Below are 27,952 nucleotides of genomic sequence, written 5' to 3'. Positions count from 1 at the left end.
ACTTGTAATCTAAAATAGAATCTCGTTATTACACTATAATGTAAATAGCATATGGCTAATAAAATACTGATATTTTCACTTAGTGTAATTAGAATCCATTTCTATTTGCACAAAGCATCTAATTGCTATTTACATTTAGTGTTGACCTAAATCAGGGGCAAGGCCAGAAATCTTTAACTGGGTGGGCCTACATAAAACTGGGTGGGCCAAGTATGAAAACTGCATGTCATATTGCCAAAAGAAAACACAGCACAAAGATTCGACAGGAATGAGGGTATAGGGGGCGATGTCGGATACTTCGGACCATGCTTCGGACACTTCGGGCTCCCATGATCTCCCATGATTCTTTCCATGTGACGGCGCCTCCGTGTGGGCACGGGATGATGACGCAGAGGCGCACTTGTTTGGTCCCCTACACCCTTCGAAGCTCTCACTCCGGAGGGTAAACCCTTTGAAGGGATTAGGGCATAGGGATGAGCCCTTCCGAATGGAACGCAGGGAATGTGTCGGAGGAGGATGTGTCGTGCGCCCCCTGGAGGAAGACCATCGGTTTGAGCTTCCGCTCTTTGGAGGAATCAGTATCCCGTCATGCACCGCTGTTTGAGCGGCACGGCACATCAACGTGTTCTGACCGTTCTGACTCAGGACATGCAGTACCTTCATTGATTTAAAAATCATCAACTCTGTGTCGATTTTAAGTTTATGAATTGATTTTATTTAATCTTTGCTTGAAAAGCGGCAGCGCGTCTGTTTGAGCGAGATGTCTTTGGTTTGTGCGAGTAAGTGAGTTTGTTTCTGTTAGCATGAGTGATTAGCAGTTAGCTATTGTTGTGCTACATTAGCAGAAACTTTATATATGAGAAACTAACTTACGCTTAAATTACTATGCGTGTTGGTGGCTTTGCTGCATTTCATTAAAGTAGAAACGAATTAAGGCAATGCTTGTATGTAGCTGGAGCAGTCTCTTAACTTTATAACGTTAGTTCGGCATCAAGTTATACTCACAAGGGAAAAGAAACGTGAATATCAAGTCTAGACTAGAGATTATTGAATAACGTATTGTGAGAAACATTTGATTAACAGTGGTGTACTTATAATGAAGTATTTGTACTGAAGGAGACTTATAAGTGATTTGATTTGAATGCATCTTATTTATAGAAATTGTTAAAAATATCAATCTTTTTCTCTCCCCAGTTTCAAACGAGGTGCCGGAGCACCCCTGTGTCTCTCCTGTTTCCAATCAAGTGTTTGAGAGACGTCTGATCGAGAAATACATAGCGGAGAATGGAGCCGACCCCATCAATGGACAGCCACTGTCTGAGGAGCAGCTCATTGATATCAAAGGTACAGGGGCACAGATGACACTGTTTTCATGAGAAGTTCAAATGCTCTATGGCCACTTCAAAATGCATCCATTTCTTTACTTTTAGTGTCTCACCCCATTCGACCGAAGGCTCCCTCTGCCACTAGTATTCCTGCGATTCTCAAATCTCTGCAAGATGAGTGGGTGAGTTCTTTGGCCTGACTGTGTGAAGAAGAAATGCATGACGTCTTTCTCCATCATTGAGTTTGTCTGTCCTCCAGGATGCCGTAATGCTGCACAGTTTTACTCTGAGGCAACAGCTGCAGACCACTCGACAGGAGCTGTCTCACGCTCTCTACCAGCACGATGCGGCCTGCAGAGTCATTGCTCGTCTCACGAAAGAGGTCACTGCTGCCAGAGAGGGTAAGAGTGGCAGAATTGTGCTTTCTGGATGTGTTGATGGTACTGTGCCTTTACTGACGTGTTCATTATTCTGCTTGCAGCTTTGGCTACACTCAAACCTCAAGCCGGACTGATCACTCAACAAGCCACTCCTGCTTCTCAGCCTGCTGCTGTGGTCAGTAATTTCTCCAGACAATTTATGCATTCATTAGAGGTGGGAGGAAAAACAATATTTGCCCTGAGAGCGCACACTTTGACTACGTGATGTAGCAGCCAGTGAAATTTCCGAACAAAACATCTTTAAACTGATTTGATCTCTTAGGGTGCTGGCGGTGAGGCCATGGAGATCAGTGAGCAGGTTGGAATGACTCCAGAGATCATACAGAAGGTTTGTTGAAATACAAGCACCACATGGTTGAATACAATCATTTCATTTGATGTGAGATCACATTTTCAAAGCTAGTGAAATTGATCTTGTTTTTTGTTTGTTTTTTACAGCTCCAAGACAAGGCCACCGTCTTAACCACCGAGAGAAAGAAGGTGAAGATTTAATTTGCAGTGCTGCATTGTGCTTTTTTTGTCACTGTGTGGAGCATTGTGTACCTTCGTGAATGTACTTATCCTTTTATACGGCTTTGTTTTTCAGAGAGGAAAGACTGTGCCGGAGGAGCTGGTCAGAGCAGAAGATCTCGGCAAGTACCGCCAAGTGGCGTCGCATGCTGTAAGTAGCCAATAAATTTTCCATTTTGCACTCAAGGGATGATAATTTACATTAATCCCCATGATCAATCATCCTTTAAATTAACAATCAATTAATCGATTATCCTTAATCTCTTAAACCTGAGCTTTTTAATAAGGGGAGTGCTCTTTGCATGCTTTCTGGTCTATAATCCATTCAGAATTTGAATACATTCATACACACTCTAACTATTTATCCAATATTGTCACTTGCCATTGTGTTGCATTTACGACTTATGAAATATATCTGTAGGTGTATGTGGTTGCACGTGTCGACACGCCCCTGTGAGCTAACAAATATGTATAGCATATTTTTCTTTAACCATCCAGCAAGCTTGAAATTAAAAAAAATCTTAAAATACCTTTTAAACTCTTTAACTGTTACTATTCAACGATCAAAATTCTTACTTCTGATTAATGGTTAAACAATCAAAGTCAATTAAATTACATTTTAAATGGTAATATCTGTGTGTGCTATGCATTTTTATCCATATTACAATGTCATCTTGTTAGCTTGGCGTTTTGAGTCAGTCAAACATGATCTTCAATGCCATTTAGCATCTTATTAGGCAGCATCCTACATAGACAGCAGGCAGCTTCTGTTCCAGGCAGTGTTTGGTGCAAAACTCATCTCAGATTAAACTTTTTTTTCTCTTCCTGCTTAACAGGGTCTTCACAGTGCCAGTATACCAGGAATCCTCTCTCTGGATCTCTGCCCAACAGACACCAACAAAGTCCTCACCGGTACCATTACAACACGATTACACAAACACAATTTGATCACAAGTCATCGGATTCACATAATTCGAACGTGTCTCCTGTGCGCTCTTGTGGTCAGATAGACATAACTTACTATCTATCCCTTGTGTTACTGCATGTTGATGGCACTTTGTTCCTAAAAGCAGACTCCCATATACACTGCCACAACGATAGTTTTCTTGACATGCTCTCCTCAGGTGGTGCGGATAAGAACGTGGTGGTGTTTGACCGTCGGGAGGAGCAGATTGTTGCCACCCTCAAAGGACACACCAAAAAGGTCTCGTCTGTCATCTACCACCCTGCTCAGGTAGGTCATCGCTCCCGCGCTTCATTCATAAACTCATTTCTGGTTTGTCTTCAGTTCTCACATGTCTCTTCACATGTTCTCTGTCAGTCGGTGGTGTTCTCAGCGTCTCCAGACAGCACTATCCGTGTGTGGTCGGTCAGCGGGGGCAACTGTGTGCAGGTGATCAGGGCCCACGAGGCCAGTGTTACCGGCCTCTCTCTGCACGCTACCGGAGACTACTTACTGAGCTCATCTGAGGACCAGGTAACGCACAGCCTGATGTTTGAGGAACAGTACGCAAGCAATTAGAGATGTAACTATATTATCAATATTGTGATCTTGCGATAGCAAGACTGTCTCGATATTATCGTGGTCACATGACAATATGAAACGGGCAGAAAGTGTAGTTTTTATTTTTTTTTATTTAAACTTCCTATTCTAACATAAAAGGTCATTTTTAAAGTTGTGTTTTGGGTCATTATGCTTTGGCACAGTATCTGTCAAAGAAACAGATAGCTTAATCCCTTCATCAAGTCTGTTTTCACTGCATGTTTCAAAGCGGAGAGCGCACTTTGTTCAGGCGGTCAGCTCATGATCTGTGTGTTCTGCGGCTCCGTTCACAGTGAATGAATCCAGTGAACTCGTTTATTGCACATGCTGAGTTTAGTACGCGTTTGGGAACACAACGGCCACAGTTATGCTTTATTTTCGTGGCATATGATTACAGCATTTGACTATATTTGTAGTGAGATGCATGTTTTCACTGAAGCTGAAGTTTTCCTTCAAAATAAAAGCTCTACTGTTGTTTTCGTCAAAATATAAGCTTATAACTGCAAAATGAATTGCTGACAGCTAGCGGTCCAAATTCAAAATATCTTTCAGTTGTAGAAATTAGGAAAGAAGTATTGTAATTTCCCTACTGTAGTGTAAAGCTTAAATAATATTCCTATGAAATATTAATTTTCATTTATTTTACAGTGCAATTGTTTTAAGATGTATGGCTATTACTGTTGTTTTTATTATTCTAATTAGCTTGGCTTCCTAAAATACCAGTGTGAATGTAATTTGTACTGAGACAGTATTTCACAAGTAAAAAGAGGGTTGAGTCCCCTTTAAAGATTAGGGACATAGTCAATTTACTGACTTTTTTCTGACTTAAGTTTTCTTAGTTAAGGATATGGGTTGGAGCTCTTCATTTTGAACTCTCAAAGTGCATTAGATTGGGGGAAAAATAAAATTTTTGTAAATTTTAAAGCAAAAATCTGATTCTTCATTTGCAATTATCGCAATAAATATCAAATTGTGGACTTCATATTGCAATATTGTCGTATCGTGAGATTTTGATAGTTACATCCCTACAAGCCATGCATTACCTTGATTTTACTAAATTACATTTTGCTCTTATAAGTAATAGTTGTTTTGTGGTTTGCAGTTTAACTACTTTTTTGAAAATTACTTTTTTTGTTGTTTTTTAAAGCAGTTTTCTACCTCTGTCATAATGCTTTAAAACGTGATGTTGCGTTGTAGTACTGGGCCTTCTCGGATGTCCAAACTGGACGTGTCCTGACTAAAGTGACCGACGAGTCCGCTGGATGTGGTAAGTATTCCTCTCTGTCGACTAGGACCAGGACAGTGTATCAGATATTAAGAAAATGTGTTGGCATTATAAACATTTTCTGCATTATATATAAGCTTGGGAATTGAAAACTGGCTGTAATTCAGAAAAATAAACAATGTTTTGATGTTTAGTTGTATTTGTTGTTCTCGGTGTATTCTAAAATATTTCTTGTATTTGTTGAATTTCTGATACGTGGGTTCTAAGTCTTTGTGAGGGCAATGAAAACACATTGCATTTACTTTTTCTTCAAAAGTACTAAAATCATTCATGTAACTGTGAAGGAGAGTTTTAATGGGAAAGAAAATGTATACAGCAATAAAATAAACAAGAAAACAACAATAATTTAATATAGTAGGAAAAACTGTATAATTATACTTTCTTGACCCGTAATGCTGTGATGATTTTAATGTGTTGTCTGTGTATCGCTAACTCAGCCTATAAATACAGAGAAACGTTTTGGTCCATATAGCCCAGCAGACTAGTTCCATGTGCTCAGTTCAGATTTAGTTAATGGAATATGTCCAGTTTTTACTGTAATATAATACAAAAATGGCTTTTGGATGAAATGCTGCTGCTCGAATGAAAACAATGTTCATTTGAGCAAATGAATATGTACAACATAAAAATAAAACATTTAATATCTTCGAAGGCTGAAAAAGATTTTTTAGCTATATTGCACAGAGCTTGTATTTGATCATTAATGCTCACATGTGGAAAATGTAAAGCCCTCCTTCTTTCCCTTCAGCTCTGACCTGCGCTCAGTTCCATCCTGACGGTCTGATTTTTGGCACTGGCACGGCAGATTCTCAGATTAAGATCTGGGATCTGAAGGAACGGACCAATGTAGCCAACTTCCCCGGACATTCAGGTCCTGTGACGTCCATTGCCTTCTCTGAGAATGGATACTATCTGGCCACTGGTAAGTCACATGACCCTGACTTGGGAGGAAAAAGTATGTTCCTACTGGATTTCTCAAGTCAAATCACATTTATTTTAGCACTGTCAAACGATTAATTGCAGTTTGTTTACACAATATATGTGTGTGTACTGTGTATATTTAATTTGTGTATAAAGACACGCATGCAGTATATATTTTTTAAATATAAAATTTTTCCTAAATATGCACATGCATATGCACGTCTTTATATATGCATAATAAATACACACTGTACACACATATTATGTAAACTTATTTTGGATACGATTAATAGTTTGACAGCACTCATTTAGTTATATAGTAATAAACATAATTAACGGTTAATGTCGCAAAATAATGAAACTGAAAAGCAGCTCTACAGAAGGCAGCTCAATTCAGTACAAATTTAGTTCTTATCCAAAAGAGTTGGTGCATTTAATTAATCTTTGCTGATTTAATGTAAATAGTCTTTTAAAGTCTGTTTCTACCTGTTGTGTTTGACCTGTAGGTGCTCAGGACAGTTCACTCAAACTGTGGGATTTGAGGAAGCTGAAGAACTTCAAGACGATCACTTTGGACAACAATTACGAGGTCTTCTTGCATAGTGTCAAACAGATGAAGAAACAAATGGCAGTCATATCTGTGGCCTGTTTTACTACATTCACTGAAAGCTTGGCTAATATTTCTGACTTTCTCCTGTAGGTGAAATCTTTGGTCTTCGACCAGAGTGGAACATATCTGGCTGTTGGTGGATCAGACATAAGAGTTTATATCTGTAAACAGTGGTCTGAGGTCCTCAACTTCTCTGGTGAGTTTTTAGGAATATTATACATGAAGTGAAATGCCATTCTGTGTGTGCTTTTAAGCTGTGTGAGGTTTGCTGTCGTCTTTGTCAAGAATGTTCTGTTCTGAGCCATCAAACTGACTTTTTTCTTAGCTATGCGTTCTTATGTTTTAACTTCTCTTGCGTTCTCCTGTAGATCACTCTGGGCTGGTGACCGGTGTGGCTTTCGGTGAACATGCTCAGTTCCTGGCTTCCACAGGCATGGACAGAAGTCTCAAATTCTACAGCCTGTAATAGAAATGGAGAACCTTCAGGAGAGATGTAAAACAGGATGTGATCATTTTCCCACAGCAAACGTGTCTGTCAGTAACAAATTGTGCATGTGTATACATAGATATACATTCACTGTCATATACATTATTGTAGTGATCAATTCCTCGGACACATACAGTATACCTGACTTTGAATTCAGTAACTTCTTTAGTCAGCTATTGCTTTAAGACAGATTTTGGCAGATTAGGGTTGATTCAAGCTCTCTTTTTTTCCTGCCTACCTTTTAAGCTTTGATTGTAGACTGGTGAACATTGTTAGTGTCCCATGACTTCTTTTTTTATCCTTTTGTGGACAATAACAACAAATGTGAAATAGATTCCAATAAAGTTTAAATTGTTTTTATTTATTCACTTGATCCATTCAGAATGCATTGCGTCTGCATTGTAAAAATAGACAGTGTATTTTTGCAATGTTTGACACAAGCCTTACAGAGAACAATGCCCTAATATCTGTGAGCTGGACAATAACAGCCATTGCCAGGAAGAGCATGATGAAATTTTGGGAGAAACTAAGACCATGCAGGGGGTCATCATCCAACCTTATATCACACATTACTGGCACTTAGCCTAAAGCCTGTTCAAACATGATCCCTCAGATTTTTGAGCTGCATTTTGAATGCAACTTTAATTAAAATATGTAGAGATATGGCCAAGATGAGCCATTGATGTTTTCATCCACTGGCAGAAGATACAATTTTTTTATTAAAAAAGTTGTTAAAAATCAACTTTTTGGAGTACTGACGTGATGTGTAATGCATTTTTTAGGTTTCTAAATTTGGCTAAACTGCTGAAAAACCTGTTGCACACAATCTACTACATGTCTTTGGTTGCCTGATTGGTAGTTTATTATACTTTTGTGGCAAGTAAAAGGCTGTTTAGTAAAATAAAAAAACCTGGAATGCTTTTTGCTGTGAAGTATCTTAAAGAACAACTTTCATAGTAATATTTTGACAGAATCCTTTACAGGACTGAAGTAATTTATGTTTGCTTTATAATCCATAAATCATTTTTAGAAACATTACGTTAAATAGTATCAAATGATACATTAGGCTTTTAAAGAACGTTTATTTGTTCATCTTTTTTCACCATTTTGTTTTGCCCCCACATGAAAAACTACAGAACTTTGATAATAAATCTGATCATGTGAGTTTCTTACTAAGACTGTTGTCGGCCTTTTAATGTAGGCCTTTTTTATGCTGCTATAAAAAAATCTCATTGTCAAGCTATCAGAATTTTTTGTTAACTTTTTATTGAATTTTTTGCCTAAAACAGCAGTAACAAACAAAAAACAACTGTGCAAATTCAGAACCCACCCCAACCCACTATAAAATACTTTTCACATGCATTCCAGAAAAAATGACACATCAAACGCTGAATGACACAAACTTACAGTTTCCACACTAGATCCATGCACACAAGAAATTGAGAGTTTCACCGAGACAATGTCCAACAAACACACAGTCCAGGTTCATCCGTCCATTGTGTGAGGAGGACTCCAGCGGTGGACCAGCAACTTTTGCTGCTGCGAGAGCAGCTAACAGTAAACATCTTCGTTGGAAGGACAAGGTGAAGTCCCAAAAGTCAAATATGGCGCGGAGTGAAACATATCTCAGTACCCAACAAATATAACAGAGAGAGAGAAGGGCACCCCCCCCCCAAACCAAAACCTTGAGAGTGTGATTCCTTTGGTCCAGATCTATATAGGATATGCAGCATTACAGAATTCATATCTGCACCCAATACAATGTCAAGATCCGAAAATTTCAAAAGATAGGTTGACAAAACTGAGAAAAAGTAGGGTCAGGAGTACAAGGGGCATAAACTGAGAGAAATACAATATTCCCATTCTCCACTATTGTTTTTATATGTTATTCTACCATCTGTATCACAACCTTTATCTAAAACAGTAATATTTAAAGTCTTCTCTACCAATATTAGGCCACCCTTGGTTTTAGTATCCGAAGATGAGTGAGGTACCCCTTCACTTTACTTACTTTACTTTTAGTCATTTAGCAGACACTTTTATCCAAAGCGACTTACAAATAAGAAAAAGTAACCAAAACTAAAAGTTACAACTCTATAAATAAAAACTTCATAAAACTTATTACACCTGTGAATATCCTCCTCTTCCAAACGGGATTTTTGAACTAACACTATATCGATCTTTCTTCGCAAAAAATCCAGGAAACCTGTACATTTGTGAGGGCTATTTAGCCCATTAATATTACAACTCAGAATATTAAGGTCAGTCATAACAGAATTACTGCATAATAAGACAAAATACGAGTTTGAGAATAAAACCAGTTGAGTCTACTATTAAACCACCCCCCACGTTACCATTCAAAAAAACATAAACACATTCCCATGAACTATGGCAGATCAAACCAAGAACAAACCTTGATCTGCCAGCACCCCTTAATATGGTCCGTGGCGTTAACAAAACCCTGCACATTACTGGATAAAAGCGTAAAAAAGCGTACTGGATAAAATCCTACACATTTGGATAAAAGCGTCTGCCAAATTACTAAATGTACCGTAGCACCAACATTTGGCCCCATAATCACATTTTGACTAGGTAGTATTTCTATTTAAAAAATAAAATTCAATAAATAAATAAATAAAATATTAAAAACAATAAAAAAATAAAGAAAAGATAGAAAGAAAAGAGAGCTACAGAATACAACAAAAAAACGAATAAAATATCATAATCAGTAAGTGATACTGTATGCACAATGAACTATAAATTAAGAAGTGAACATTAAAGTGAACAGTGAAAGACACAGTCAAGCCATTTAGAGCATCTCTTCTCCGATTAGACAGCAAATGTCCAGCTGAAGTTCACTGAGAGCTGGTGGATGAAAGGGATCTGAGAAAAACTCTTGCTTCTTCTGGGGAATAAAGCATTTTAGGTTCACCTTCATTGAGAATGACCTTCAGCGTTGCAGGATAAAGGAGAAAATTCTGGATGCCAGCGTCTCTCATCTCCTTCCTAGTTGGCGCAAATGCACATGGGCCCTTCCACCGAATGGGTGCCATTTGCTTCCAAAACTCTTCAAAAATGTTTTTCTTTTTCTATCTTTTTTAACTATCTGTACTGCTCCATTTCAGGTAACTTTATTTTTATTTTTACACAATTTTTAAGTGGAAGATGGATGCATTTTTCTCAGTCCTGTTACCAAAACTCTGTCTTTTAAAAGCATGTTTAAAAATATATCAACAAATTCCTTCATTGCTCCCTCAGGCAGGTGTTTATTTGAAAGAAATGGTTGGTTTCATGGTCAAAAAATAGAATTTTTATCATAAAAAAATCACTATCTAAACAAGGTTTATTTTTCTAAAATACACAAACCAATTTTTTCATTTTAAAGGCGACTCAAACCTCAAGCTTATCAATTTTCTATGATGCAATTTATTAAACAATGGGATAAATTATGGACCAAACTTAAAAAAAATAGTGGTTTAATTTTATTTTCTAAAGAAAAAACTATTTAGTAACAGGGATGAAATGGGTAACAGGAAGGCGTATCCATTATATTAGTATACAGGTTTGACTACACATGTGAGGTATTAATGCCAGTGAAAGTGTTGAGCTGACCTCACTGCTAAAAAAGGCCAAATCATGTTTCTATTTAAATCTAGTGGTCTGCAGAGGTTTTTGTTTAGGGGTAGAGGACAGGTTATTAGAGAAAAAATAATAAATATTAAAGTAAAAATGATATTAACAATAATAAACTTAATATCTTTTCAGTTTTTCAGTGGATTTTGATTTCTTAGTGCAGCTCACACTCAAACACCATTCCATATATGAGTAATAAATAACTGAGGACAGAGATTTCAAGTACATTTTCTGTCATACTTGCAGGAATGTAATATAAAATGCAGGAACAACCATAGGTTTTATCTCTGAAAAAAATATGCATTTTCAAATTGATCTAGATTAATATGGATGTAGCCTAATATTTACATGAATAAATCTGATGACACTACTCACTCCTGTTACTTTTACTCGGATACTATATATAAGTATATATGAGTATATGAGCAACAGGACTGAAGGAAAAAGCATTTTAGGAAAAAATCAGCAAATACATATAATCTAGCCACATGGAGTACATGCTAATATTATGAGAATACTCAACAAATTATAGTGATTCACCAAAGATTTGTATTTTTAAAATAAACATGTAACATCTAAGAAATAATTGAGGTAACAGGACAGGATATTTATAATAACGCACCCAGCCACTGTCACAATATCATCAAATATAAAGAAAAGAAAACAAGGCCACATGCTTCCGATCATTTCATTGCCTTCAGAAGATCCAGATGTGGCAATATTATGTTGAATGTGCGTCTTGTGGAATTTTCCCAGTTTTTTAGAGGGGGAATGTGTTCGGTAACAGGACTGAGAGAAAACCTGGGGACACGACTAAAATGTGTATTTTATCCAACATATTATACATTTATTTTGAAATAAAGGTATTTAAAGCACAGATGGGATATGGAGGTACACAAACAATGCATTTTAAACATGATATTTCAAGTTAAAATGAAGCGTTAGACACTGGGGACATGTACAAATGCTATATTTTCAGTGTTTTAGGTAGTTTTTAATAACTTTTTTAATTATATATTTTAAATTTGCAGTTAGATTAATGTGCAGGACACTTAATAATAAAATGTATTTTATAATACATTTTTATGCATGTTTGTACCTATAATGTCCTGGGGACCCAAATGGCACCCATTCGGTGGAATGGCTCACTTCTTCTTTTTGCCGTGACCGGAGAAAAATCTGGAAAGAAAGACAGCGTTGCTCTGTCGGATGTTTTCACCGGGGCATGAAGTCTGGCGGCCTGAAGTGTGTAGCAGCGTTCGCCTTTGTGTCCATCACGGTCGGTGGCTTGGATTTCTTCTTAATCGGAGAAGGCGATGGAGACAACTCCTGCTGTTTACGACTGCATGCCATCAGTGAAAGCACCACCAATGAATAAAACTGAAAACCCCCCGAAAAAAGTCATCAAAAAGAGGCCAAACGTACAGAGCTCTACTGGAGTGCGACTAGATTCATGAGCACGACAAGCTATCAGAATTTAATCTTATTTTTTGAAACTATGTGCAGCATCTGCAACAAATTGCTGATAATCAGACCAACTGCAAGATGTGCTTTTATATATTCTTAGTCGTATTGATTTTTTTTCTCAGTTTTGAATTCATGGGGGCTTCAGAATTAAGATGCGTTTTCACTAACTCTCAAGAGATGCAGTAGAATACGTTTTAGAAATGGTTTATTTCACTTAGTTTACAAAAAGAAAACGTGATGTCAATCAGGGCCATAGCCAGGATTTTTCAAATACCGAGGTCATTTTTTCTAACCCCCCCCCCCACACACACACACACCGGTGCGGTGGCTTCACTTTTATGACGTCATGAGCTATCCAGTTCTCTATTATAGATCAGTGGATTCTAATGACAAATGAAACTTAGCGCTTGACAGTGCTGAACAGTCTGCCACTGACACACACAGGCTCACCTTCTCTCCTACTCTTTCCCTGCCCTTCTGTTGTTGGCTTTTTAAAACTTAATTTAGTTTGATGCAAGTTCCTCTTCATGTCTGCATTTCGCTCAAGACCACACTACGATCGATGTTACGTGAAAAAACATACGGCTTTCCCGCCTCTCTGAATCTGTAGCCTAGGTAACGTGACGTCAAGTGCCGCTGCCTGCAAAGACAGATAGAGGCGGAGATTTCACCTGAGAGATTAGACGGAGAATGTGAATTTAATTGGGAGAAAATACAGACGACATATATGGATTCGGACACGGACCGGGTTCTGTGTTTGGCATTGATCATCACTGCTGGATTGACTAATTTGAAATTTCGGGAAAAAATACCGAGGACATGACCTCGGTGTCCTCAATGGTAGATACGGCACTGATGTCAATTATGAATACAAAAGCAGCACTACACATATACAAAATGACACTGACAAAAATATACATCTTTGTTTTGATAGCATTCAAAGAACAAGGAAAACTAAAGTTACATTCAGAACAATAACTGAATTTTGTCATCAGTGCTTTGCAGTCCTTAACTACCAGGTCTTGCATATACAGTGTTAGGCTTACTTCTTAATTCTTTGACTATTACATGCCCTGTAACTATTACAACACAATATTTACATTAAAATAAGCAGCCAGCAGTAGGCGCTGTGAGACCTGATAGAGGAAATCCTGCCGGCTGTGAATGACTGTGGCAGACGATTTAGTGAAAAGACTTGTTTAGGAGTTGTTTGTGCTTCAGAGGATATAAACAGCTACTTCCTAAAGAGGAGACAGGCTCATTTCCCCAAACATGAACTGCAGCAGTTCACAGAGCTCAATAATTTACCTTCTTGCAAAAGGATATGTATAAAAAACAAAACATCAGTCTTATAATGGATTGCTAATATGAAGATTTCTGTTCTTTTTTATTATTATAAAAAGTTCTTGTTTTATGGGCATAGCCTGTTCCAGCCAGACCAGGTTGAAAAAAAACAAATGCAGTTTTAAGATGTCACTGTTCCTGAAGCTTGTACGGACCCCAAAACTATATAGCACCAGAAATGAAACGTTCTTCGCTGTTATGGCATAGGGTTGGCATATTGCTGACGTGTGTGGGCAGCACCTCCATTAGCAGGTGTGTCTAAGCCCAGCGAGCGTCTATAAGCTGCGGATAGTCTGTAGAGCACGTCAGCAGGTGGACACGACTGGCCATCGGCTTTCTGTGTCAACAGCATCTCAAACAGGGAGCTCACTTCCGAAATCAGAGCTCTGCCACCCAGAGGGGCCTTCTCTGGGGTTTTACCAAACGTAGAGAAGGAACTGGAATCATCAGGACCGGCCATGGGACAGTGGGTATCAGGGGAGGGTGGCCCATCCGGGACAAACAGGTTTTCATGGTAGTCAGTCGTCAGAGGAAGAGAAAGACGAGCCATCCATGCCGGATCGGGAATGTCTGAGAACACATCATCTACACGAAAAGAGGAATAAAATATGTAAATAAACATTTGCAAAAGTACTACTAATAAATTATTAATAAATATATTCTGGCCATAAATGTAATCAAATATTTACAAACATCTGATAAAAGGCTACAATTCCTGTCTGAATCTTCACTTGTTTACTTGAGTTTGTGAGGATGAAAAACAGGATGACAGGAAATACCGAGAGGAGGTGTCCAATTATCTTTAATTCAGTAAACACGCATTACCTTCACCTGACATTTCATAGACATCTGCTGAGTTTTTACACAGATGAGTATTGCTAGTACAACACAGCATGCCCTAAAGTGACACCCTTAGCCACAGCTTTTAGGGCAAAGGAAGTGATACAGTGTAACAATAAAGGAAATTACCTTCATTAAGCCAGAAAAATTCCAGAAATACTTGATTTTTCTTTCACATATTATCTGTGTTTGTGTGAAGCAGCCTTTTAAAAATAAAGGCATCTGTTTCCATGAAGAACCTTTAACATCCATGCAACTTTTCCATTGCACGATTCTTCAAATCATATGATCTTCTCATTGAGAAAGAAAAATAAAAAGCTTTTTAAGAACTGTTCACAGAAAGGTTCTTCACAAAAATGGTTCCTTTTTATGCTCTTTTTGAACCTTTAGGCTAGTAACTGGATTCTAGAAGAACTTGCATCTAGTCAAATCATCAGCACAAACACACGCATACAACAAACATAGCTCCATATAGCACAATCTTTATATGATTAGTTGCATTTTATCAGTTGTGTTTAGCGTTGTTTTTACTCTGCCATGCATTTTTGGTCTTCTAATGTATCACTGCAGGCTAGCTTCACATAACACAAGCTCAGTCTCAGTTTGCTGGAGTGGCTAAAGCAGAAAAATTTGCTTTTGAATGAGTGAGGAGAAGCCAGAATGTGATGGTGGAGAGTACAAAACACAGAGAGACCCTGAAGCTCTGACACAACCACACATGAATCCTCAAACATAGTGAGGCATGACAGACAAACTCCATGAAACCGACGCAGCTTTATAGCCTTTCTTAAGTGTTTTTTCTTGTCTGTGGATCAGAGATTTCAAGGTCTTAATTAAAGGCGGAAGAGAAACAAAAGGGCTCAGCTTGTACAGGAGCTTTTGGAGAGAGTGTGTGAGTAAAGATGTGATCAAACGACCCACGCTGGCCACATCAGAGAGCTCAGACAGAACCTTCAAACTTCATTTTCATGACTTCCTCTCTCCACAGCCCTTTCAAATCTCTAAATTCACCCCTGTGCATTAGTATCAGTTAATAATTATATGCCCCATCATACTTTCTTACTTTTATTCCACAAATCAGCCTCTCATTTAATGATGGAGGAAATGGTGGCAGTGCCTTTCAATCAGCAATTTCTCTAAAGCAGTTAAACCCATTAATTCACAGACATGGTAAAAATGCCATAAAGAATCCAACCACATCCAAACAACCAAAGGCAGACTACATTGACATGTGTGTAACATTTGCTTACGTTTAGCCAACGTTACTGCCACACTTTCTCAAACAAGTAGACTGTCGTTCAGATCAGTTCAAACTCAGAAAACTCGACTATAACTCACCAACAATGTTAAGCTGTTCTGGGGTGCGTTTCCCAAAAGCATCGTTAGCTAACTATGGTGGTAAGTCCCATTGAACTCTATTGGTAACGACGTAACTTGCAGCCATAGTTGCCTTTGGGAAACGCACCCCTGAATAGTTGCTAGGGCATTCATATGCATATGCTAAGGTGTTCAGAGAGGCTTGGTTCAACGATCTTTCAAACCAAGCAGGTCAACACAATTGCAAATCTCTTGTGAAATCTGCATGGGGAAATCTTTAGCCCTGACACAATACTACTCATTACATGTATTCCCTTTGAAATTACTGGATTTCGCTCTCTAAAATTAGCCAAAAAATGGTAAATGTGAACACACCTTTTTGAATCAGGAATTTTGCATGAGGGCGAAAGATTTCCCCATCCTGTTTTCACAATTTTAATTTGAAAGTGACTTTAGTAACTCATTCATCCCTACACTATTGACAATAGATGAATCTCTTTTATCCATTGGATTCTGATTGGCTCTCCTAGTTTTTGTAGTTAGTCAGCTGGAATAAATTTTTCTGAAAGTGATTTCAACAATATTGTGTCTTCATTGTTAAAGCTGTGGTTCTCATAGAATTAGAACGATTATTAAACCTTTATAGACATTTTTTTGCCTGACAAAGTATCACCTTCTTCTAGTAAATCTGACCGCTTGGAAAAGTGATAGCACACCTTTAACATGTCATTCATGTCAGCAGCACAAACAGTGCAAGATGATTTACACACTCAAGTTTAACACACCTAAGCATGAACACAAGCAACAGTAATAGTGATGCTTGCCTTAACAAGTGCCATTATTAATCAAGCACCTAACTAATGTAAAGAATGTAAACCTTTGTTATTCATTTAAATCACACATAACACACCAAAGTGCACGTGTCACCTCTGGCCCTTGAAAAACAGCGTGAGAAGAATGCAGTAGAAAAACAGCAGCCTGAGGGCAGTGTGTCCTTCAAAGGAAGAGTGTAGAGACAGAACAATGTCTTATACTTGAACACACACGCAAACAAATTTTCACACACTCTCACCTTCTCTGTCCCTAGGGTATGCATAACACATACACATCGTCTGCATTGTGCTGAAGTGTTAACAATAAGAGTTATGGCATGACGTGAAGAGCCCAAGGACATGTAAATATCGTGAGCAGATGTGACCCATGAATCTTCTGAAAGGCTTACCATCATTCAGAGGTGTGAGGAAGTGGTTAAAACTGAGGTGACTCAGGAAGAAGATGGGGAATATGTACCTGCATGCTTCAGAAAGAAAACCCCAGATAGTGAACTCAAAACCGTCTGTCTTCAGTAGCATGACTAACACTGTAACCGGATGAATATCGGGGCAATGCTGACTCAACCAAACCACAAAACCACACACTCTGCTCCAAAACTAACCTTGTTGACTTCTAAGGTTCCTAACAGCAATGGGCACATCTATACTGCAGTATTGAGCAGTGTTCACAAGCTATATATTTGGTATAGATTCTTTTAAAAATACCGATGGTTGAAAATTACATTAGTACAAAACTTGGGTTTCTGTATCACTTTGAAATGTTTTCAGTACTTTTGATTGATGTTTATGACATAATTTAGCTGGATCATGTCACATGACTGTGAGAAGCAATTCCTCATTAAACAGAGAGATGGAGAGAATGGCACAAAAGAAATATATTTAGCCATTTAAGAAATAATCAGTATCCAGTGCTGGGTAGATCATTTACAAATTGTAGCCTGTTATCGATTACAAATTACATGATGACAATTGTAGTCAGTAATGTGATTTAGACTACTAATTTTAGGTAATGTATTGTGACCACTTTTGGATTACTTTTAGATTATTTAGGGGACTTCAAGTAATTATTTTATGTCAAAGAGGTTTGACTGACAAAAAAGTTTGGGAATTATCACATAAATAAAAAGCATGAAACATGAAAACAGCAATGAGATGGACAAAGACTTCCAGGTTTTCAATATTTTTGTCAGTTACACATCGGCAGTGCTTACTAACTGACTTATTATTTATTGTACAATTATAACAATTATTGTAATTATTTGTCTCATACATGGTGTAATTGACTGAGAGGTGCTTTTTTTCATTCACAAGCATGGATCACAAATTAATTCACATGACATTTAAATGGCTATTTTCATGGCTACAATATGACATTTCAAAGAGAGAAAAAATGAAGAATTAGGTAGAATCAATCAAATATGAATAATTTACTGCCATTTTGTGAATTATCTGTAATAATGTAATCCATAAAAATGTAGTCTCACGTAGCCAGACCTTCAGACTGGTTGGATTTTTTAAATTTATTTTATTTTTATTAATGCTTGAACAAATACAGAACAAAAGTGCCAAGGGTATACACGACTGACGGCTGAAGGTCTGGAATGTATGGCAGCTTTCATTGGCCAAGGCCCACCTATGAGGACGTTTGACTGACATGTCAAACAACCAATCACAGTTCGTTTTGTTCAGCGTCACGTTTCGGGGCGTGGAAAAGTCGCAACAATAACAGACCGCTGTGTGAAACTCTCGGATGTATTTTAAAGATTCTATGCCGCAAACTTTAAATATTTCACATACTTTTGAAAATCCAGCGTTTATTTGATCCTAATAAGCGTTTGTCGTCACAGTTGTAAACACGACGGCTTTCTTCTTTCATGAGGGGGTTTGGCGCCACGGCATCTTTGTTTCCAGGTGGAACGTTAAAGAACGCGACACAAACGTCTCCCGGAAATCTTGTATAATTCAACCAATCCGATGACGACTTCGAAACCCCTGAAGTGTTTCCAGATAAGTGTGCCATATGCATCAGACCCGTGACGTCTGAGGCTGAGACTAATAAAAATGTAACTGTAGTCTGATTCTGAGCATTTTAAAACATAAAATAATCTAATTACAAGTACCACATTTTTGGAATCTGACTAAGTAATCCAGATTACATGTAATCAGTTATTAACCAGCACTGTCATTCTCAGCAGCATGTTGACCGTGTAACTTTGCTTTGGTTGAAATCAACACTGACATGGCTAAAACTGCTCAGACATCAGAGCGATAAAACAAAACAAACTAGACCTTTCATTCAAGAAAACAAAAAAGGTCCCTGTAAATTTACAGCGTGCTAAATCTCAGAACAATAGATGGAAGGAACTGCACACAAACTTTTGCTCTATACATAGACAAAGGAAACACAGCAGCGAGAATCTAAAAGCATATTAGTAAGTCCGGATCAACAAACTTTAAACATTAATGTTTCCAGAGTATGATTTCAGTGTTCGGAAAATTAATAACAGTGTCAGTTTAAAAACCAAAACTAAATCTGCATAATTATGTTTTTTTTCTGTCTTATTTGTTGACTTGTTAGGCTATATGTGGAAAATAGGATAAATGTGAGATGTCTGGAAATCACCTACAAAAATAGCAACCCCTGTATTGTAGTCAGAAACAGGAAACCGTTTCATTTCACCTTACTTCACTTAACCCAGATTACACAGTTAGTTCCTGGTCCTCTAATTTCATTAAAATTCCTCCAATTTTGCAGAGTTATAAAGGGGGCTGGTATGTAGTTCAACAAGCTGTGAGACGTTTCAGTGTTTGTGTCACTCAGCTTGTCGCACACTTGATATTCAGCACAACAACACTTTTGCTTGTGTGGCACAACTTAAATAATAGTTCACCCAAAAATAAAAGTTCTGTCATCATTTGCTCTTTTGCATGATGTGTGATAAAAGGATGGACAAAAAATATGAGAATATTAAAAATATCTTCTCAGTAAATGATGGCATTTACTATGATATTTTTGGGTGAACTACTCCTTTTAATTAAACATAACAGTGGACACAAATCAAAATAATTGCTTTTAAAAGTATGGACATTTACCAGAAGTCAGCAGATTATTGAGGCCTTCTTCATATACGGGGTCCACAGGTGAGTCCCAGTCCATATCACCCATTTCACTCTCTCCATGACCACTGTCTTTAGTGCTCAGCCAATCAGCATCCTGAGTCCCTGACCTGCAATACACAACGAAAACAATAAAGAACGTTTCCGAACATGTGCCGACATCTCAGAGCTCTGAATGATCACATAAGTAAAATATAATTAAAATAAGTTAAATATAATGCAACTAAACTGAAGCATATGTGAAATGTTGAATATGAATATGATATTCAGCACCATGCTATAGTAAAGTATGTACTGGCACCATCACTGAATCATAGTGCTGGCACAATACCGTTTTGTAAGGGAATATCAGGGAAATACCTATGTGATTATTCTTAATATCAGTTTAACAGTGTTCTCAAAACTGGGATCTCAACACTGAAACTAAAAAAATACAACACTCAACTGAAGGAAGTGTGACTGCGCTGTCTTTGGTTTAAACAAGCCCTGTCTCTCACAGATGAGTCACGGTCTATGCTTTATCTTTTTTTTTATTCTAAATGAACATAAGTTAAATTTATAGAAACAGTTTTGCATTCTGCCTGATACCAATCTGTGTGTAAGACAGACAGCTGCTGATCACAGCTATGATACGCCTCATTCTGTACTCACTGACTGACGGATACTTCCTTTTTTACCAGAAATCTACCTGATAAAACAAACAACTTATTTTCAAGATTGTTATTGTGATTGTGAGGCTATTGTGGTGTATTTGTATCCTGTGTTAGTATAGGAATGAGTATACAGGGCCACATTTCTTGTCTGTTTGGTCAAGAGCTTGTATAAATAAAATCAGAAGAGGATTTAATGGTTTACCGGCCAGTTCTGTGGGAATACTTGTTGCCACGAAAATTTGGTCGAGGCTGAAGTTGCCCTTGATGCAACAGAGACAGGAGCTGAGACACCTGCTGTAGAATTAAAATGATGCAAAATTAATAACCTCATATACAGGGGAATTTACCACATAACTCACTTTAATCTATTATATATATAATACAAATCTGATTATGAATTCACAATTAATCATGTTTCAAAACAATAGAAATTCTACAAGATGCCTGAATAACCATATACAACTTGCAGGCAGTTTGCTCTTCTAATGTCATAATTTCATAATTCAATATATAATTTTGGTCTGTTACAGAATGAGCTACAACATAATAACATAATGAGCTTTCTGGGGTTGTGGAGTTTGAGCTGTAGAAGGGCTGAGAGGGAGACGGGAAGCTGTTTCTACACAGGGTCTATTCTTCTAGAGGCTATTTCCTTCCAGGATGCACATAAGAAACCCAGCCTTGGCTGCGAGGACAGGCACCGGTGACATTTCGGCCCCTTTCCTCTGCAGTCGCCATAGGTCTAATTTGCCAACTGGGCCAAGTGAGTAAGGGAGGGTGGACTTGGGAGGAGGAAAAGAGAAGAGGGTGGGGGTCAGGATCCACGCTCTTCCTGACTGGCCGCAGTATTCACGTGAGGGCTCAAACACATGCCAGGACCCTTTGTTCTGCTAATCATTTTGGTAGAGGTAAGCATTTGGGTGGACCCAGATCCAGAGGATACACAGTTTGACTAGCACAGCACTTTTGGGCTGTTAGTCTTTGAAATACTAGCTGATGAAAAGCTGTTATTCTCACTTTATTTAATGAGAATCAGATCAGCACCAGCAACTTGTTGCTGACTACCACCAGCCCATACATTTCTGAGAAGTATAATCTTACTGTGCAGAAATATCTGTGTTTGGTTTAAGCACCTCCCCCCCTCATAGGACAAACAAGGAATGAATCTGCTTTTTCTTCCCACATTCAGTATGAGTCTGTAATGTGATAACACTGAGGATCAGCAGCATTTTCTCCTGAGGCATATTAAAGGTTTAAGTTACCGTGTGACACTTCAGTGTCTTCATCATCTGTCAACTGTCCCCTTAGGCTGCTATAGATATGAACCAGTCCTGCAGTACAACTGCAGAGTGGGAAATCTATCATGTACTTGAGCTATTATGAACTGGAATACCTTGAAATCAAAGTCAATACCTTTAAAAGTAGTTTTATCTAATGCATTTTCGTATCTGAAATGTTAAGATTGTAATGAAAAAATCTCTTACTTGCACCTCGGGTGAGGCAGAGGACAGTTCAATTGAACCGTTCTCTGCAAAGGCTGCCATAGAGAGTCGAACAAGGTTCCTCAGGATCTGCCTGTGGTCTAACTCTTCCATCTTTCCTCTTCTTTCTGTGGTCTTTGGTCTCCGTAAGGTGGCCTGATTACTGGGAACTGAAGCCGTAGTTTCTGAGAGGTCCGTGGTAGTAAGCTTGACCTCCTCGTTTTTGTTTCGTCTGAGTGTGCTGGTCTGTGAATTTGCAAAAGACGAGGAGGAAGCATTTCTGGTCTTTTGCAGGGATCGAGATAGAGTTCCTGGGTTAAAAGGAAGTGCTCCATTCCACTCTATGCTCCCAGGCTTTCTGAGTATCTTGCTCTGAGTGAGTGGTGGGTTCCCATCCATTTCTGTATATGATTGATTTTGAGCCATGCGAGCAAGGGTTGGTGTAAGTGTAAACTGGCCATGTGGATGCTGCCTTTCCACTAAAGGTGGTGTACATGACAACGCCTCTGCTTCATCTTCTTGTGGAGTTTCTTTACGACCCCGAAGCACTGGTACCAACTGGATGTCAGTCTTGTGAATGTGCTTCTGTGGCCGCCGTGGGTGACGGGTGTAGGTTGACTCAGCTTGTCTACAATTATAAGCACGGTTGTCCCGTTTGTCAGGATGACAGAATGTCTTGGCCAAAGCAATGGCTAGAAATAATACCAGGCAGGTTGATCCAAGGCAGATGGTTAAAAGCATTGTAAAACTGTACTGGGACAGGTTATCGTGAGACAAGTTCTTTAGGTGGTCACGAAAGTTGATGAATGTCACCTCCAAAATTATTCTTGTGGTTAGCATAGGTGTTCCCATATCAGATACTGTAATGCCCAGTTTAAAAGTTCTGCCGATCAATTCTGTGGCATTAGTTGTGTTAACATAGAGCTGCCCAGTAGTTTTGTCCAGAAAAAATAGGTTAGAAGGCTTGGCATCTGTTATTCCAAAACTGAGTCTTCCATTGAAACCAGAATCTGGATCACTGGCCCGAATGGTGGTGGCCAGAAAACCTTCGGGTTTGTTGAGGGAAGAGTAATTTCTTGATTTGTAGAAGTTATCCTCCAGAGCTTTATTCACAAGTTCAGTCACAATCTCGCCTTTGTCCACATTCACTGGGACATTTAGCAATGCAATTCCCTTCTTGGGTAGTGGCTCATGGATTACGGGATAATTGTCATTAGCATCCTGTATCTCAACCAGCACTGTTGCAGTACTGGTCATTGGTGGGTATCCTTGATCTACAGCCTCCACAATAAATGAGTAGGAGTGGGTTTCCTCATAGTCTAATGATTGTTGGACAGTAACAGCCCCACTGCTGGGGTGGACTGAGAAAAATGCTGTTGGTGTCCCTAGTTCATTCGATTCTCTAATGGAGAATGATACCCTTCCACTGAGGTCCATGTCAACATCATTTGCCTCCACGGTCAAGAAATGTAACCCAGGATTGTTGTTCTCTTTGAGGACGCTCCGATAGTGACTTTTGGCAAATATTGGTGCATTATCGTTTTCATCCAAAACATGGACAGTCAGGTGCTTAATACAGGATAGAGAAGGATCACCGCGGTCCTGAGCTAGAAGAGTGAGGTTATATTCCATTTGTCTCTCACGATCCAGTGTATCATTGGTTACAATCATGTAATTGTCTCCATGGATCTGTTTGAGTCTGAAGGGGCCAGATCCACTGAAAATGTGCACTTGTATCTGCCCATTTGTCCCAGAATCGGCATCAGACACCATCACAAGAGCGAGGAATGTTTCATTTGGTGCTCCTTCAGAGACGGTTGCAACAGGGGAGTCTGGTGGAGTCCATGTTATATGTATTCGAGGAGCATTATCATTAACGTCTCGCAATTTGACCTGCAGCTTGTGGTGAGACGGGATAGCGTTGGGCCCCAGATCTCGAGCTTGGACGTCTACCTCATACACATTCTTTTCTTCAAAATCTAAAGGGCCTTGTAAAGTCACAGCACCTGTTTTGGGATGGATGCTGAATAGTCTTTGCACTTCCAGTGGGACATGTTTACTGAGAGAGTACTCAACCTCCCCATTAGCACCTTGATCAGGGTCTGTAGCACGGAGATTAATGACAGTCGTCCCACGAACAGTGTCCTCTGCTAGTTCGATAACTGCCGGGGCCTCCTCAAATACAGGGCTATTGTCATTGGAATCAAGAATTGTGACTATAACTTTTGTACTGCCTGATTTTGGTGGGTTCCCTTTGTCCCAGGCTGTTAGAGCCAGTTCTAAAGTTGGCTGCAACTCCCTGTCCAGTTCTTTGATGACCACTAATTCAGCCTGCTTGGCCCCTCCAGAAATACGGATATCCAAAGCAAAGTGCTGGTTGGAAGACAGGGAGTAGGTCTGCAGGCCATTCGGTCCCGCATCTGGATCTATAGCCCGGTCCAGAGGGATGCGCATTCTCAGTGAGGCTGTCTCAGAGATCTCCACCTCCTGCACTAGGCTGGGAAAGACTGGGCTGTGGTCATTTTGGTCCATCACCTCCACACGAACTGAAAGGAAATGCATAGCACCACCCTTTCTGCAGAGAACACTGAAGGCCAGTTCACAAATTTCTGCTCCCCAGCATAGCTCTTCTCGGTCCAGCCTGCCTAGTGTTGACACGGTACCATCCCTTGAATCAACTGTGACTGGTAGAGTATGCCCATGCGGCACGACCTGGAAGTTTTCCAGTGATCCTGTTTCCCCACGTTCACGTAGGTCATCCAGGAGGCGACCCACCCTTGTCCCTGAGGGCTGTTCTTCCCAGACATGATACTGGATAATGAGGGGAGCAGAGCTCATATTGTGGGCATGACAGGGTGGACACTCAATAAGAGCTGCCAGAAGGAGCAAAACCTGGAGCATGACTGTGTGTGAGGTTTCCTATTTCCTTTTACGTAGAGTCAGATGTGCTAAGCAACTAGATAGGCATTCTAATACACATTCAAAACCTTTACACATGTGCCTACTCTATAGTAAAAAAACAAAAGAAATACTAAAATACCATTTACAGTACATATAAAAGTCACAAAAATTAGAAAATTATAATTGTTATCATAAAGTTTCACAGTTAAAACTATAGTAGTGTTAACTTATATTAACACTGAGATTTACTGATATCAACAGACATACCTCACCACAATAATTAAACAGTAAACAGTCATGGAAAATATTGATCACTATTCAGACGACAAAGTCACTTTTATAAAAGTATAATTCCAGACCATTCTAATTAAAGTTATCATCTCCCTTAGCCAAATCAGTGTTATTCCACAGCTCTACTCACTCACACACAGCTGCTGCTTCCCGGCCCAGGACTCCAGTCAGCATTAAAGTGAGGAGCTGAGGAACTTAGGGGGCTGGGACTGCACATTCAAGGGGGATGGCCTGAGAGCCAATAACAGATAGAGAGGGAGGAGTGTACAGCGCTGCTTAACTCCACCCGTCTCCAGCAAGGAGCGGATTTAGAAGAAATGAGGCTGGAATCAACGGTGTGCTTTTAACGAAACATGGTCCCACTTCTTTCATTCACTGCCTCTAGCTCTTCACACATCTGACTTTACTTCTTTTCCAAACTGTCTAAATAAACACAGTAAGAGTCATGGTCTATGGCATCTGTCATCAGAGCTGAAGCAAACCTAAGATGAGACCTTTAGGGGCCCTAAAAACAAAAACAAGGCCTGGAGCTGAACTCTGGGAGTGCTGATGTAAAACTGCATTTTGTTTCAATTTGAAGCATCTCATGTTTTTCTGAAATTGCCATCAGTATTCAACAAGCATTTATAACAAAACTGCTGATAAAAATGCTGATATTTGTGTTTATTTTTTATCACATCTTTTACTCAAATTTTTATGCTGCATATAATATATGATAAAAAGAAAAAGGTTCTGATTTAAAAAATTGAGAGTTAGACTTATGGTACAAACAGATACATTCCCCATTTTCATAAGCCGATATATTTTTAATATTCGATGTATAAATGGATGCTAGTTAAAGTATTATGAATAAACATGAATTAACATTCATCTAAATAAATGTAAATGTAAAGTTTTTCATTGTTAGTAGAAATGTGTTCGCATTTACATAAATGCTTATATATAACTTCAGCTATTCCCAACGGTTTTGGTTATACAAGCAAGAGGATAATATATGTTATTGAAGGCTTGTGGCCAATGAAAAGAGGATGGTGAAAGGGGAAAAGTGCAGACCCCCACTTCCCCTCTACATGGGGGTCTCCTAACACAAACTATCCCATTACCTGCAAGCCAATAAAAGCTTTTCCCAGAGTGATAACACAGAGCTGCATGATAACAGAGGTGACGTGACTGCAGCCCTGTGCTGTTCAGAGACAGCGGGTGGGAGATCAGAGGCCTGAACTCTTGAGCGCACATTTAAGTTTGATCTGATGCTCGTGAATTGGGCAGAAGGGAGTTTTCCTTCGCTAAGAGCTAGTGTGCATGTGTTTCTCAGGGGTCAGAGGTCACTCCATGTGATTGGTGTCTACCTCTAAAATAAACAGGCTTGGCCTTCACACATAATCCTCTCTCCATTTTCTAATTAACTCCATCTGGAACAAACACTGACCATCATTTTGTCTACTCATGTTCTCTTCTCTCCATTTGCTTTCTTTAACTTTCTCCCCTTTACCCTCTTTCTGCAGTTCACAAAGGATATAGATATATTAAACATTTATTTTTAAAAAGATTAAATCTAAATGTTTTTAAGACCTTAAATGTTGTGCATGAATCACTTTAAACTTATTTATAAAAAAATAAATCACTTTTGTTTTTTGGGGTGAAATATGACCTGGGCATGTTCTTGAAAGGTTTCATAAGATTCATTAATATGGATATATTTTTCAATAATAATGAAGTTAAATGGTGAGAAGCATCAAAGCTCAACAGTAAAAAGTTTAGTGAAGCCCATCTTCCTCACACATGCATCACACACATGCATGTGTACAAAAAATATAACGCAATTATTTCTGAGGTTTTCCAAATGAAAATCAGAAAAACAAAAGTCCCGGAATATCCTGTATCTGGCTGCCACATTGCTTCGCTGAGGTTTTCTTCAACACAGCATATGTGAATTAAATTAGACCACAGCCCGACACACTCTGTGTGTGCGTTTCACACTGACCTCCCCCAGTGCCCGGGTTTTCCCCCTTCCCATTTCCACTACTTCCACCTTCCCTTATCACAGTAGAATAAGGGATCTAAACATCATTGTACTGCTTTAATAATAGAGATGAACTACTGCTGCTTGTTGTTGATGTTTTCAGCAGACGGAGAGGAAATGGTGAAGACGCACATAAACAGAAGTTTCACTGGCTTGAGGTCAGTGTATCTCATCTGAGGGCTGGAAGGAATGCTGAACAATCTCACAACCCATTCCTGACAGACAACAGCCTCTTATCTCCAGATGGATATTTGAACAAACTATGTCCATCTGACAAACAAGCTGTCCTGTCAAGCACTTTGTCTCGCAACATATAGCGGCAAAAGACATAAAACAACAATCCCAAATTCTGTTGAACCATATCACAAAGTCTCATCTCAGAGGGAGATAGTCTTGCAGGACTGAAGAGATAAAGATAAGACATGAACGAGACCTTTTGAGACTGAAAGATTGAGGGTGAAAGAAGAGGGACATGATAAAAAAAGCATTAAATTAGGCTTCAGAATGAACGCTACTGTCTTATTCATACTTATGGCTGAAGAAAGTGAAAGTCTTCAGCCATTCACGAAAACCTCAGGCATTTATATGTCCAAAGCATATTACTAATCAGAAATTAAGTTTTTATACATTTATGGTGGGAAATTTTCTAAATATCTTCACGGAACGTGATCTTTACTTAATATCCTAATGATTTTTGCCATAAAAGAAAAATGTATAATTTTGACCCATACAATGTTGGCTATTGCTACAAATATACCCCAGCGACTTAAGACTGCTTTTGTGCTCCAGGGTCACATATTTAAATAAGACAGAAAACAATAAGATGAAGATAAAGAGAGACACAATCTAACAGTAAATCTAAAGCAAGGATGAATGTCACAGTTTACTCATGCAGCTTCTTGCCTTGCTTACTTGCCTTAAAGATATTTCA

General features: G+C 38.8%; 2 protein-coding genes across 2 annotated transcripts; one reads left to right on the top strand and one right to left on the bottom strand.

The window, feature by feature from the left end:
• Positions 1 to 345: 345 nt before the first annotated feature.
• On the top strand, positions 346 to 8,041 carry LOC306883471 (pre-mRNA-processing factor 19-like). Its single transcript, XM_079438755.1, has 16 exons — positions 346 to 779; positions 1,195 to 1,344; positions 1,431 to 1,507; positions 1,585 to 1,726; positions 1,807 to 1,880; positions 2,028 to 2,093; positions 2,204 to 2,245; positions 2,352 to 2,426; positions 3,112 to 3,187; positions 3,400 to 3,509; positions 3,597 to 3,752; positions 5,016 to 5,085; positions 5,852 to 6,025; positions 6,531 to 6,613; positions 6,725 to 6,830; positions 7,003 to 8,041. Exons 1-16 carry the CDS (start codon positions 761 to 763, stop codon positions 7,098 to 7,100), a joined length of 1,518 nt encoding a protein of 505 aa, XP_079294881.1. The 5' UTR covers positions 346 to 760; the 3' UTR covers positions 7,101 to 8,041.
• Positions 8,042 to 13,333: 5,292 nt separating this feature from the next.
• Positions 13,334 to 24,707, bottom strand: LOC306883084 (protocadherin-12-like; the record flags this gene model as incomplete). Its single annotated transcript, XM_079438170.1, has 4 exons — positions 13,334 to 14,150; positions 19,649 to 19,782; positions 20,528 to 20,619; positions 21,810 to 24,707. 4 exons carry the CDS (start codon positions 24,705 to 24,707, stop codon positions 13,762 to 13,764), a joined length of 3,513 nt encoding a protein of 1,170 aa, XP_079294296.1. The 3' UTR covers positions 13,334 to 13,761.
• Between the last annotated feature and the right edge of the window lie 3,245 nt (positions 24,708 to 27,952).

The sequence above is a fragment of the Barbus barbus genome (assembly GCF_936440315.1).
Source record: "Barbus barbus genome assembly, chromosome: 17".
In the NCBI taxonomy this organism is placed as follows: domain Eukaryota; kingdom Metazoa; phylum Chordata; class Actinopteri; order Cypriniformes; family Cyprinidae; genus Barbus; species Barbus barbus.
This window is presented reverse-complemented; position numbering and strand designations above follow the sequence as displayed.